Genomic DNA, 16050 nt, shown 5'->3' with positions numbered 1-16050 from the left:
AAAAAATCTTCAACTTGTTCGCTGATTTATTACAGCAAATGTTTAAAGACCCTTACTATTATTTTAAAATTCGATTCCACTGAAAATCTTTTCGATTTTTTCCCGATTTGATAATTTTTGCAATGAGATCTCTTTTTCGTGATTTTTTAGCGAATTTGAAAAAGTAATTATCTTTTAATTAATAATTATCTTTCTTTTGGTGTGACCGCGTTAAATTATTTCGATATCATCTATTCCGTTTCGCCACCATATAATTCGGTATTACACTTCCATGTAACCCGCCATCAATTTCAGTTCTCAAGAAATCAAGTCAATTAAATAAACTGGTTTTAATATTCGAATTCAAAAATAAAATATAAAAAACACTACAAATGTACATTAGAAAAAAGCCAGTCAAAATAGAAAAAAATCATGCAAAATAAAACATTACTATTGTACATTTGAAAAGTCAAAATAAAAATGTTAATATATCACATTTTTACGCGATTTTTTTGGATATTATCCTTTTCGGAGAGGAGACAACTCCGAATTTGTGTGGATCGTTAAAATCAGTCCAGCGGTTCTTAAGTTATAAGCGTAGTAACTAACACAACTTACATTTATATATATAGATTTTTTCAAAAGATAAATTTTATTAAATGAAATAACTTAAATCTGAAAAATATCGAGAAGTTGTTGTTCAACTTGATACAATTGTTCTTCCAATTTTCAATCATTTGGTCACAAAACCTCTCTGACACAGTGTGTTTTATATCTGCTTCATTTTACTCTAGAAATCCATTAATCGCTTAACAAATTCTTTTCGTATTATCCATTGAAGTTCATTTGGCGCATGCCATGTGATTTTTTACTTTTACATACAAAGCTATAGACACATGTATGATACATATGTATACTCATATGTAAAAAAAATATTTATGTTATGTGAAAATATATACAACAATATAATAATTATTTTAATAATTATTACATACAGAATATATCCGTTGTTGTTGAGTTTTTTTTTTTTTTTAATTTTATTATGGAAGTATGCCAGTGCAATTTGAACAAACGGAGGAGGAAATACCGATGGGGAAATTCATAAAAAATCATTATATACTATATTTTGTTTTGTATTTTAAATGTAAATTATTGAAATGTGAAAAAGTGTTTTTGCATATATTTGTAAAGTTGAAAAATTTTAAATCATTTAAATTATATCAATTTAAATTACTTTAAATTAAATTCATAAAGAAAGGGTTCAAAAGGTTGTTAGGAACATATTGTTTTGAAATTTTTGGTACGACTGCCCCGACTACCTAAAATAATTTCCTTGAAAATCAAAAATCCAAATCCAAAAATGTTTAATATTTTTTTTTTAAATAAAAATCTACAATTTTGTCTCTGAAAGGCTTTAAAAATGAATTTTTTGAACAATTTAAGACATGTTCTTCGAGTTAGGTTTTGACATAAATACCATTTTTTATGTATGTAAGACTATTCTCAAATTTTTTACATCATAGCTTCTCCCCTTTAAAAAAATATAATCTGATTCGGATATTATTTTCGCTTTATTGTGGGGAGATTTTCGCTAGGTGTGATATTTTTGATTTTTTAATTTTTTTACTAATTGTGATAACAGAAAGTGGAGTGTTTACTCAATATGGATATATATCGAAGTTTAATATGTTCTCCATATATCTCAATATGGTCTCGAAAGTCCGCGAAAAAGATAAGCAATATTTAAGCCTGATAACAATGTGCGACCGAATTCAATCTTTTAAATCATTGCAGGGAATATCCAACAGATTATTAAGGTAAAGCTAACAAGTAAAAAAGCTGTAAGTTCGGCCGGGCTGAACTTTAAATACCCTCTACCATTTGCAACGAATTTGTCAATTCTCAAAAACAATAAAATCGGTTGAAAATTATGTTAAAATCTTAAAAATGCCGAATGTAGCTGTTATATTAGGGTCTATAAGACGACATAGACACGACACGAAAATACCGAATATCATGAGGTAGCGCTATACGAAGACGTGGACCTGTACAGACAATTTTCTGTCATAGGCTGTAGTTTCCATTACGAACTTTGAAATAATTCCGGTGAATAATGTCGCTAAAATCGTCAATATACCGAAAATAGGGAGGTACCAATATACGGGGGCTATACGACGACGTGGACCTGCACAGGCAATTTTCTGTCATAGGCTGTAGTATCTATTACGAACTTCAAATACCAAATTTTGAACAATTCTGGTGAATAATGTCGCTAAAATTATCAAAATACCGAATATCGGAAGGTACTGTTATATGGGAGCTATACGAAGACGTGGACCTACATGGCCCATTTTCAATACTAAAAGTTCTGCAGACATAACATACATTTGAGTAAAATTTTATCAATCTACTTCGTTCGAAGCTAGAGTCATTTCCACAGACGGATAGACGGGCGGACACCGCTAAATCGACTTTGAATTTTATGCTGATCAAGAACATATATACTTTGTGGGGTCTATAATGTGTATTTCGAGGTGTTACAAACGGAATGACAAACTTAATATACCCTCCATACTATGGTGGAGGGTATATAATAACATGTGTGAAATTTGTAGAGAACCGGATGGTTATTTCGGATTTTATGATCGTTTTGGTTATTCAAAACATTGAACCTTTGTGGGGGAGGTGCCAGAAGGAATGGTCTGATCTCTTCCATCTTTATAACAGATCTTGTTTTGATCGAAATATTGAGATGCGCGAGGTCTGAATGGATATTGGTGTTTTATGAGCTTCATGGGTATTCTACATTTTGACCCTTTGTAGCGGGGGTACCAGAAAGAGTTGACCGATACATTCCATTTTTGTCACAGATCTTGTTTTAGTAGAAATAATGGGATGTATGAAATATGAAAAGAACCGTATGCTTATTTCGGATTTTATAATCGTTTTGGTTATTCAGAACTTTGACCCTTTGTTGGGAAGGAATGCCAGAAGGATTGCTTCGATCTCTACCATCTTTATAACAAATCTTTTGTTGATGGAAATATTGATATGCGCCAAGTCTGAATGGAATCGGATGTTAATTTCGCGTTTTATGAGCTTTATGGATATTCAAAATTTTGCCTCTTGTGGGGGAGATACCAGAAGGAGTGGACTAATGTATATCATCTTCACATCAGACCTTGGATTGATAAAAACATTATAATGTGTGAAATTTGTAGAGAACCGGGTGCTAATTTCGGATTTTATAATCGTTTTCGTTATTCAAAATTTTGGACCCTTGTGGGGGAGGTACCGGAAGGAATGCTTCGATCTCTACCATCTTTATAACAGATCTTTTGCTGATGGTAATATTGGGATGTGCCAAGACTGAATGAAATCGGATGTTAATTTCGCGTTTTATGAGCTTCATGGATATTCAAAATTTTTACCCTTTTTGGGGGAGGTACCAGAAGGAGTGAACCGATACATTCCATCTTTACACCAAATCTTGGGTAAATAAAAATATCGTGATGTATGTAATTTGAAGGTATTCCGAATTTCACATCAATTTTTATAAGATTAATAATTTTTCAAAATGCTGACTCTTTGTGGGGGAGGTACTTGATGGAGTGGACCGATATTGTTCATTTTTGCACCTGGCCTAGCACTGATGCAAATATTAGGATTTGCAAATTTGGAGGAAAAATTGATTATCCTTTCTCTTTCTGTGCAGAAAATTTTGTTTTTGAAAGCTTCGAATTTTTGTGGCAGAGGTACCAGAAGGAGTGGACCGATATTTCCCATCTCCGAACTCAACCTAAGTTTGATAATAATATTACGATATGCGAAGTTGGAACCAAATCGGATACACCCTTCGAGAGGCATTGATGCAAACCAGCTATCCAGACAGACAGAGAGACGAATGGACCTCGCTAAATCGACTCCAAATGTCCTGTAATGGATTTGGTCCAAAGAGACCTAGGGCCTATAACCGCTATTTCGATAAGGCACGTTTTGGCCGTATCAAATGATATATAACCTCTCTAGCCATAGGGCTAAGGGTATACCTAGCCATAGTCAAACTGAACAAATTGTACTTTTTGAGTAACACGAACTGTTGGAATAACTCTAAAATTTTGAGGGGGAACTTTACGCTAACGAAGCAGCGGACACTTGCTAGTTTATTAATATTTTCTATTTATTATTTTAATTTTTGAAAATTATTTCTTAACATAATTTTACATCCCAATTGAGTGTGTGTGTGTGAGTACGTATGTGGATGTTCATTTGTATTTTGATAAATAAACCTTGGACCACACATTTATAGAATTCTTGGCTTGATTTCAAAATTGACGACACAAAAATTATTCAACAAGACACACACGAAAAATACAAAATAAAAAAAATACAAAAACAAAATATATAAAAATGTGTAAAAAATTTATTAGATAAACAAAGTTAATTTTTGTGCTAAACAATTTGTTGTTGACCATTCTGTTGTGGCCTTTACGCCGCGATTCCTCTGTTTTACAACAGTAAAATGTTTTGGCCACAACACAGTAATGGCTAGATTCTAGTATTCATTATTTGCAGATGACAAGAGAGAGAGAGAGTGAGAGAGAATTTTATGAATAGCAAAATGGGATGAGCAAAACCATTTCCCTTGTTACCCATTACTTAAGCTTTTCCCATGAACGATTCGAAATGCCTGATAATCCGAGCGGAAGTTCATGATCAAATTTGATTAAACCCTACGTGCACTTGGACACACATTACTTATGTGTGATATTCCCGATCCATTATGACTAAGAAGAATCCCATTTACTTTTAGGGGGGAATTAATCAGCTGCCATGGGCATATGAATGGGCGTGCGGCTTTAGTGTTCCATCTTATCGCAGCAATCAATCCTCCACACCTTTGATTAACTAAAACGCCAGCCATATAAAATATATCACTTTAAATAGAATGAAGTCTAATTTATTTCACAAAATCGCAAATTATTGCAATTTCAATTTATTTTTTTGCTATTATTGTTGTTGTTATTCTTGCACTTATTTGTTGTTTATTATTTTATTTATATCTTGTGATGATTTTCGATTGTAAATTTATAATCAAGAAACGCCATACGAGTCAAACAATTGTATTTAATTAACTATACCTGGTCAATTGCGAAATTTATATAAACAATAAATGTTTGATAATTTAAAGACGTATTAAATTCTGATTCGAAATAATAAGGGTATTTCTTCGTTTGAACGTAAGGGTATAGAGTTTACACACAAAAGGAAACGAGATAGACCCATAGTTCCTTTTGATGATCTGCATAGAATCACATTCTGAGTCGATTTATGCATGTCCGTCCGTCCGTCCGTCTGTCCGTCTGTCCATGTATTTTTGTAAACAAATTACAGTTCGCATTTATTGCCCTATCCAGATGAAATTTTGCACAAATCATTTGTTTGGCCCAAGGGCGAACCCTATTGAAATTGGAGATAATCGGTCAAAATTTAGATATAGCTCCCATATATATCTTCGTCCGATTTGCCTTTTATTGTGCCCCAAACGTGTAATTTCAGTCCGAATAGTATGGAATTTTGCACGTACGATCAGATTGGACCTGAAAATAAGTATCGAAATCGGTTCAGATATAGCTATAGCTCCCATATATATTGTTCATCCGATTTGTTATTTTTATCCTCCACAGCCGTAATATGCACTCCGTAACAACGATATTCAGGAAAATATATCAAATACAACTCAGAAATATCTTTGCCAAATTTTATCGAGATCGGTTCAGATTTGGATATAGCTCCCATATATAACTTTGTCCGATTTACCTTTGATTGTGCACCAAACGTCTAATATTTGCCCAAATTGGATGAAATTTGGCACTTAGGAACGAATTGAGTCTAGAAGCTAGTATGTCAAATTTGGTGAAGATCGGTTCAGATATAGCTATAGCTCCCATATATACTGTTCAACCGATTTGTTACCCACAGACGTAATATGCACTCCGTAACACCGATTTTCACGGAAATATATGAAATACAGCTCAGAGATAAATGGGCAATACAAGTCCGAATTTAAAAGATACAAATGCTTCGGCATATTTAGTCCTATGAACTTTAAATTATAATTATAATCATTGTGTGTATGATTGAATTCTCCCATAAAAACTTTTAATTGTTATACGCAGATCTACTAAATTAGCAAAGTGGTGTAGGGTATCATAAAGTCGGCCCGCCCGACTTTAAGACTTTCTTTACTGGTTTTAGACATAACAAAGTATATTTTTGATCAGAGTAAAATTCTAAGACGCTTTAGCCCTTTTCATCCGTCCGTCTGTTGTAATCACACTAGAGTCAAAACGAAAAAAGATTGGAAGCTAAATTTGGCACAGATCAGTCTTTTGTATGCAGGCAGGTCAAGTTCAAAGATGGGCTATATCATTCCACGATATCGTATAGTCCCTTATATAAGGGTACCCCCCATCGATATTCGGTATTTTGATGATTGTAGCCAAATTGTTATAAAAGTGTCTGAAAATCCACAGAAGGAGTTGCTTCTGAGTACTTTTTAACTCAAGGTCTGGTGTGAAGATGGAATATATCGGTACACTCCTTCTGGTATCTCCCCCACAAAGCTTCACAATTTGGAATATTCATGAAGCTTGTAAAACACGAAATTAAGATCCGAATTCCATTCAGACATCTCAATACATCATGAAGCTCATAAAACACGAAATTAACATCCGATTCCATTTAGACTTGGCATATCTCAATATTTCCATCAACACAAGATCAGTCATAAAGATGGTAGAGACCGGACCATTCCTTCTGGAACTTGCCCCACAAAGGGTCAAAGTTTGGAATAACCAAAACAAAATAAGCATTCAGTTCTCTTCAAATTATACAGATTAAAATATTTTAATTGAAGCAAGGTCTGGTGTGGAGATGGGATATATCGGCCCATTCCTTCTGGTACCTCGCCTACAACGGGTGATTATTTTGAATAGCCCCATTTCTTCTGGTACCTCCTTCACATCGGGATTTTGAAAAACAAACGCTTAAAGAAATCGAAATAAGCATCCAACTCTCTTCAAATTGGCAAAAGGAAACGAGATAGACCCATAGTCCCTCTTGATGATCTGCATAGAATCACATTTTGAGTCGATTTATGCATGTCCATCCGTCTGTCCGTCTGTCCATGTATTTTTTTAAACAAAGTACAGTTCGCATTTATTGCCCTATCCAGATGAAAATTTGCACAAATCATTTGTTTGGCCCAAGGATGAACCCTATTAAAATTGGAGATAATCGGTCAAAATTTAGATATAGCTCCCATATATATCTTCGTCCGATTTGCCTTTTATTGTGCACCAAACGTGTAATATCAGTCCGAATAGTATGGAATTTTGCACGTACTATCAGATTGGACTTCAAAATAAGTATGCCAAATTTGATTGAAATCGGTTCAGATATAGCTATAGCTCCCATATATATTGTTCATCCGATTTGTTATTTTTGTCCTCCGCAGCCGTAATATGCACTCTGTAAGAACAATATTTGGGGAAATTTATCAAACACAGCTCAGAAATGCATTTTGCTAAATTTTATCGAGATCGGTTCAGATTTGGATATAGCTCCCATATATAACTTCGTCCGATTTATCTTTGATTGTGCACCAAACGTCTAATATTTGCCCAAATTGGATGAAATTTGGCATTTATGAACGAATTGAGTCTAGAAGCTAGTATGCCAAATTTGAAGATCGGTTCAGATATAGCTATAGCTCCCATATATATTGTTCATCCGATTTGTTACCCACAGCCGTAATAAGCACTCCGTAACAACGATATTCAGGGAATTATATCAAATACAGCTCAGAAATATCTTTGCCAAATTTTATCAAGATCGGTTCAGATTTTTATATAGCTTCCATATATATCTTTATCCGATTTCAAATTAATTGTACACCAAATGGGCAATACAAGTCCGAATTTAAAAGATACAAATGCTTCGGCATATTTAGTCATTTGAACTTTAGAATATAATTATAATCATAGCGCGTTCGATTGAATTCTCCCATAAAAGCTTTTAATTGTTATGTGGAGCTCTACTATATTAGCAAAGTGGTGTAGGGTATCATAAAGTCGGCCCCGCCCGACATTTGGATTTTCTTTACTGGTTTTATCTGTATTAGTATGAAAATGGAATTCTCATATTTTCAGATTTTCCAAAAATTTGCACATACAAAGTATAGGAAGTAGCCGATATAGTCCAAATCTGGCATATTTTAAGATTTATATCAGTCTTACGTCAATATTGGCCAACTTCGGAACCTCCCCCATAAAGGGTCAAGAGTTTAAATAATCATAACTCAAGGCTGGGGGTATAAATCTGTCGACAAAACCGACTGATACTATTTTACTTGTTAGCTCTACTTTCATAATCTGCTGGATTTTTCTTGTAATTATTTTTTTATGTCCGACTGTGTTATAATTCCAATATGTTACAAAGTTTTGAAGCAAAAATATCTATTTCTAATGTTATAAAAATAATTTAATTAACACCTATTGCTCTAATCAATCTAAGTCACAATAACGTCATATAGACGCACATTCCAAAACAAATGAGAACAAATCTGATTCGTCTTTAAAACGTGATTTTGTAATTTTTGATTTTATTTATGACCGTTGTTCCAGTTCGAACCAGAAGTGAAATTACCGGTCATGACACTGAATATGGAATTTTTTGTTTGTTTTACAAAGAATAAATAAAATAATAACATTTTCACTTGTTGTTTTATTGTATGATTGTCATTGAAATTAGTAAATGCAGGCAGCAGCAGCAGCAACATCAACAACAACAACAATGTAAACAACACATTTTGGTGACAGTGTGATGGAGAGTTTTAATAAGAAGACGTTTCGGAGTGCCAAAAGATGAATGTAATTAGCTCAGTTCGACTTTTCAATACAATGTACTGTAATATACGAACCACATAACATACACTGTACTTTACTTATGCTATAGGAAAAGGGTGATTTTTTTAAGAGCTATAGGAAAGTTTTTCGAAAGAAAAAATACGGTCCCTAAGGAAAAATAAAATTTTTAACGAGTTCTGGTTCAAACCACATGTTATACAAGTCAAGCTCTTGCATATTGGGTTGGATTGTGATAAGTCTGTGTTTTTCCGGAAATTCGTACTAAAAGGTTACAAAAAGTACTAAAATGTACTAAAAATGTTATACTTTGTATTGTACAAACGGAATGAGCTACAAATCTGGAAAAAGAGTGTCTGAGTACAGTATAGATGTAACAAAAGGGTCTTTGTCAATTCGAACTTTAAGGTTGCGAAAAGTCCTAAAATTGTGCTTAACTTCTAAAATGGTTCCACTTGGTATTATGTTAACGGATAGAGCTAAATACTAGGAATTTGGTATGAAAATCAAGATTAGAAAGTAAGTTTGATATATGAAGATGGTTTTGGAAATATGTACTAAGTGTGCGAACTGTACTAAATGGTAGTAAATTTGGAATAGTTTGATTTAGGGTGAACAGATAAAGCTGAACTTTTGTATTTGGTTCCCTGTTGATAGTAGGTTTGTCATAAGGAGTTGGTCTGGGAAATTTATATTTCAGTTGCGCGAAAAGTACCAAATAGTACTATGTTTGGTATAATTTGGTATTGGGTGAAGGGAAAGAGATGAAATCCTGAAATTTGATATTGAGGTCTCTATTAGTATCTGAAATTGAGATATGGGGATGGTTTTGGAAATGTGTACAATAATTGTACGAAAAATATTAAATAATACTAAATTTGGCATTGGTTGAAGGAATAGAGCTGAATTCCTCAAATTTGATATAGATGTCACGGTCGGTCTCTATGGTCAAGATATGGAGTTGGTTTTGGAAATGTGTACTATAATTGTTCCGAAAATGCTAAGTGATACTAAATTGGGTATTGGGTAAAGAAATAGAGCTGAGGTCCTGGAATTTGATATTTTGGTCTCTGTTGGTATCTAAGGTTGAGATATGGAGGTTGTTTTGGAAATGCGCCCTATATTTGTACGAATAGTGCATAATGGTAGTAAATGGTGCTATATTTGGTATTGCGTGTAGGAATAGGGCTAGAATCCCCAAATGTGATATCTGGAGGACTCTGGAATTGAGATATGGAGCTTGTTTTGGAAATGTGTACTAAGTGATACTAAATTGTATATTGGGTGAAGGGATAGGCTAGAATCCCATAATTTCATATTGAGGTCTCTGTTGGTATTTGGTGATGGGTTTTGTTAATGCGTACTATAATTGTTCAAAAAGTACTAATTAATTAAAAGTACTAATTTTGGATCGCCGTTGGTGTCTTGGATGCAGAGATATAGATTGTTTAGGATATGAGTACTTAAAGTTACTAAATTTGATATTGGTTGAAGTGAGAGTTCTGAAATTCGATATTGAGGTTACCGTTAGTTTCTCGGGTTTACATACGTTTACGGAGACGTTGAAATAGTTTTATTTGTCTAACCGAACAAATTGTGAATTTTGATTACTAATATAGCCTAACACGAACTGTTGGAACGAATCTAAAATGTTGAGGAGGGACTTTTCGCTGACGAAGGAGCGGGAACTTGCTATTTTTAAATAAACCAAAAAATACCAGTTAATGCTGTTCTCCGTAATCGGTTTCAGTTTTTTGTTATTATTGTAATGAAAAAAAAATTAAACATACTTTTATTAGACGGCAAAACGCGCATCATCGATATAGGCCCAAGGTCTCTTTGTACGAAATCCGTTTCAGGACATTTGGAGTCGATCTAACAGCGTCCGAAGTTTACGATTTTGTCCAAACTTGGTACATCGTAACAGTATTAATATGCTTAGATTCAGTTAGGAGGCAATATCGGTTCACTTTCTCTGGTACCTCTCCCAAAAGGTCAAAATATGAACAAGTATAATTTTCGTAAAATAAAAAAAGAACTCACCGATGCTTTTTTAACTTCTCACAACGTAATATTTCTACATAAATGTGATGTAGTACAATATCGGACTAATTGGGCCACCCGTTCTGGTAACTCTCCCACAAAGAATAAACATTTTGTATAGTAATAATTTTTGTAAAATGTGTAATAAATTTCCATTTTGAGTCAAATTTAGCCCAACTCTAGTGGATGACGTTTGGACAAACAGGACAAAACACTAGACTCTGGATTTCAGGAAATGCTGCTCTCAAACAAGCATATGTGTTTGCTCATTTTGGATTTTCCCAAACTGTCTTGCAGATAACTGATATTGGGTTCGAAGTCCACATTTGTTTAGCACATTCCTTTCTTTCATTGCCTTTTCTAACATTTATTCCTTTAAATTTCCCACGTGTCTATCCAAACGCTAACTGAAGAGCAAATGTACCACCTTCTTATTACAAGTCTCTCTCGACCAATACCAAAGTCATGACTACGTGCCATACAGCACGTACACATTTACATTTATCGGAAAAAGTTGTCATTGTTCCGTTGACATTTGCCACAGAGCTATGTTAAACCGTTACAGAGAGTGAGAGCAACATTGTATTGATACGAATACCACAGAGAACATGGTGTGGTGAATTTCTCATTAATATCGTATTAAGAGAATCCAACACAATTTAAGAGAAACTGCCTTGAGTGTTGATGTTAAGGACATAGCCAAAGGAAACTTCCTTGACCTAATGAACTGTCATTGTGGGTATTTAATTAAAATTAGCCATTTCTTCTTCTCCCCCTAGATTTCTGTTATCCCCTTCAACATTTTTGTCACGCACACATTCGCAATCGTCTTAATGAATTATTTCCCACCCCTCTTCTAATTACAGATTGTTGCCCGAAGACGTGATTTGAAATTAATTGTTACCTCAGCCACTATGGATGCCACAAAATTTGCCACCTTCTTTGGCAATGTACCAACCTTTACCATACCCGGACGTACCTTCCCCGTCGATGTTCTATTTAGTAAAAATCCCTGTGAAGATTATGTTGAATCGGCAGTCAAACAAGCCCTGCAAATCCATCTTACACCCAACGAGGGAGATATGTTGATATTTATGCCCGGTCAGGAGGACATTGAGGTGACATGTGAGGTACTGGCTGAACGTTTGCTGGAAATTGACAATGCCCCTGAACTATCCATTTTGCCCATCTATTCCCAACTACCCTCAGATCTGCAGGCGAAAATATTTCAACGTTCCGCCGAGGGTATACGCAAATGTGTTGTGGCCACAAATATTGCCGAAACCTCACTGACGGTGGATGGTATTATTTATGTCATCGATTCGGGTTTCTGCAAATTAAAAGTCTACAATCCACGCATTGGTATGGATGCCCTGCAAATATATCCCATATCACAGGCCAATGCCAATCAACGTTCCGGTCGTGCCGGCCGTACTGGACCTGGTCAGGCGTATCGTTTGTATACGCAACGCCAATACAAAGATGAGCTGTTGCCACTTACCGTACCTGAAATACAGCGAACCAATTTAGCCAATACGGTACTGCTGTTGAAATCATTGGGTGTGGTGGATTTATTGCAATTCCATTTCATGGATCCACCCCCGCAGGATAACATCTTGAATTCCCTGTATCAGTTGTGGATTTTGGGTGCCTTAGATCATACGGGAGCTTTGACGCCGTTGGGTCGACAAATGGCCGAATTCCCCTTGGATCCGCCGCAATGTCAAATGTTGATTGTCTCGTGTCAAATGGAGTGCAGTGCTGAAGTGTTAATAATAGGTAAGTAAGAAATTTGTTATGTTCCCGTACTTTTTAATGGGAAACGATTGTTCAACCTTCAAATCTACATAACAGTAAATCAGCAGTTGACAAAGCAGAGACACAAACCAATTTGATTTTTTTTCCGGTTCAGAAAGGGCTAATAGAGAAATCGAAACTTAGAAATTTGCTAAATAAAAATTAACAAGTAAAAATGCTGTAAGTTCGGCCGGGCCGAACCCTCCAACATTCGGTAAAAATTTGGCATTTTTCAAAAAAAAAAAATCCATTAAAAATCCTGTTAAAATCTTAAAAATACCGAATGTAGCCGTATAATAGGGTCTATACGACGACGTGGACATGCCTAGGCAACTTTTGTCATAAGCTATTACAATATTCAAATGCGAAATTTGAAAAAAATCTGTTTATAATGTAGCTAACATCATCAAAATACCCAATATAGGAAGGTACCATGGGGGTTGTAAAACGTGGACTTGCGCAGACAATTTTCTGGCATAGACTGTAGTATCCATTACGAACTCTAAATACAAAATTTTTCATAATTCCGGTACATAATGTCGCTAAAATCATCAAAATACCGAATATCGGGGGAACTGTTATATGGGGGCTATACGAAGAATTTTCTGTCATAGACTGTAGAATCCATTACGAACTTCAAATGCGGAAATTGAAACAATTCCGGTAAATACCGAATATCGGGGGCTATACGAAGACGTGGACCTGCACAGACAATTTTCTGTCACAGGCTGAGTATTCATTACGAACTTCAAATACCAAATTTGAAATATTTCCGGTAAATAATGTCTCTAAAATCATCAAAATACCGAATATCGGGAGGTACCGTTATATGGGGGCTATACGAATACGTGGACCTACATGGCCCATTTTCAATACCAAAAGTCCTGCAGACATAATACACATTTGAGTAAATTTTTATCAACTTCGTTCGGAAGCTAGAGTGATTTCCACAGACGGACAGCAGACAGACGGGCGGACATTGCTAAATCGACATAGAATTTTATGGAGATCAAGAATATATATACCTGTGGGGTCTAAAATGTATATTTCGAGGTGTTACCAACGGAATGACAAACTTAATATACCCTCCATACTATGGTGGAGGTTATAAAAATAAAAAAATACTTTGACTCCTAACTCCCCATTTAAAAGCCTTGAATTGAGCGGCAATTTTTCGGAAAATTCGAAAAATTCATAGACTCTTTGCCAGTAAGGACCATTTATTCGGAAAGTACTCTTCTAGACCTTTCATTTTGGCCCAGCCACAACTCTCCTTCATTTTTAAATCGTATGTTCTGGGTATTAAATGGGGAGCTAAGGGTAACAAAAATTTTCAACGTATTTTTTAGCCTCAGCCATATGGCTAGAGAGGGTATATATCATTTGAAACGGCCGAAACGTGCCTCATAGAAATAACGGTTTTAGACCCTAGGTCTCTTTGGACCAAATCCATTTGGAGTCGATCTAGAGACTGGTGCGCACGGTAACTATTATTATCAAACTTAGAGCGCACAAAATGTCAAAATTTTCAAAGAAAAAAAAATTTACTGCACCGAAAAAGAAAGGATAATCCGATTTTGCTACAACTTTGTGAATCCTAATATTTGCATCAGTACTAGGTCAGGTGCGTAAATGGACAATATCGGTCCACTCCATCAAGTACCTCCCCCACAAAAAGGTAAAAAATTCAAATAATTATAACTTTTATAAAATGTGACGTGAGTGTCAGATAGTTTTTAAATTACATACATAACAATATTTTTATTAATACAAGGGCTGGTGTGAACATGGAATACAGGGTGAGATAAAAACTGCAACAAAATCAAACGCCATATTTTTTACATTTTTTTTAAATTTTATTGAATGAAATCAAAAATTATCGGAAATAGCATCAAATTTTAGAATAAATTTAGATTTGTTTGAATTGGTCATCTTTGGCACGAATTATGGCCTTCTAGCGGCCAATGAAACCGTCACACGCTGCCCGAATGTTGCTCTGCGTCATTTTGACCCATTCCCGGCGAAGCGCTTGCTTGAGGTGATCGACACGTTGGTATTTTTTAGTGCCAACTTTGCTTTACAAAATACTCCTGACACAGTAGTCCAGCGGATTGGTGTCCTCGTGATTTTGGTGGCCATTGTGCGCTGATAATGAAGCGAGGAACCTCATTTGTATCCATTCTTGGCTGGCGACCTTTTTGGCAAGTAAACACGATCATTTTGTTTGTTTACAAAGTGCTGGACAACGAATGTTTTCTCATCGAAGAAAACCAAATTCGGCAGTTCACCACTCTCGGCCATGCGAAGCAACTCTTTAGCTCTTTTGAGTCTATTTTTCTTTCTGTTGCGGTGTAAGTTCTTGCACTTTTTGCAATTTCAATGGCTTTACCCCGAGCTCATTTTTCCATATATGCCGAATTGAATATTGCGATATGTTCAGCTCACTAGCCATTTTTCGGCCACTGCGACGCGGGTTTCGATCAAGTCGCTTCTTTAATTTTCGAACCATTTCTGCTGATGTTGCTGTTGTCTTCCATTCACTTCCTTGACGTCGGGCTAGCGATAGTACGAGACACAAAAGATTTATTCACATTTAAATGCTGGAATGCTCTAACGACAGCCACTTTTGGTTTCCCAGCCAAATATAAAGAAAGCACACTATCACGCTTGAATTCCATAACGAATAACTTTTTTTTCTGGAAAATTCTTACCTAAATGCTTTTGTACGCTTGTAAACAATATAATGAGCTGTCACTGGAATAATTTTAACAGCTGTCGGACAAGTGGCTTAGAAATGAGAGCAATATGAAATCGGTTGCAGTTGTTTCATCTTACCCTGCAGAAGATATCGGATATTTCACGACATTGATTGGCCGCAGTTGTCATGAAATCTATTGGAAGTTGTGAACACGTCTCTTGAACGCAAATGAACCAGTGAAAACACTTCATCACATGAAAAGACATTCGAATAATTTTACCGGACCACATCTAATTTCAATTTCTATTTTTATACCCTACAACACTATGTGTTGGGGGTATTATAAGTTTGATTGGGCCAAAAATTATGTAACACCTCGAAATATTGGTTTCCCACATAGGAAAGTTTATATGAATCTTCCTATCTCGCCGAGCTGAGTCGATCTAGCTATATATGTCCGTTCGTCTGTCCATGTTAATTTGTAATCACTCTACAGGTCGCAATTATGGCCCGATCTTCACGAAATTTAGAGTGGAAGTGGGGATAGGGTCAGAATAGATGCTCTACAGGTCTCACTTATAGACCAATCGACGCGGAAGTTAGCAT

The 16050-nt window shown here is 35.3% G+C and overlaps 1 protein-coding gene across 1 annotated transcript in view; it reads left to right on the top strand.

Moving 5' to 3' along the window:
* LOC101895296 (pre-mRNA-splicing factor ATP-dependent RNA helicase PRP16) overlaps positions 1-16050 on the top strand; it is a 90810-nt gene that overhangs the window by 72148 nt on the left and 2612 nt on the right. Inside the window, exon 3 of the mRNA XM_005178187.4 lies at positions 11816-12728. Within this exon, the coding sequence (XP_005178244.1) occupies positions 11816-12728 (913 nt within the window). The remainder of the gene's footprint in view (positions 1-11815; positions 12729-16050) is intronic.

This window comes from Musca domestica, unplaced genomic scaffold (assembly GCF_030504385.1).
Source record: "Musca domestica strain aabys unplaced genomic scaffold, Musca_domestica.polishedcontigs.V.1.1 22, whole genome shotgun sequence".
Classification (NCBI taxonomy): Eukaryota; Metazoa; Arthropoda; class Insecta; order Diptera; family Muscidae; genus Musca; species Musca domestica.
Note: the sequence above shows the minus strand (reverse complement) of the source record. Positions and strands in the feature narration are given on the sequence as shown.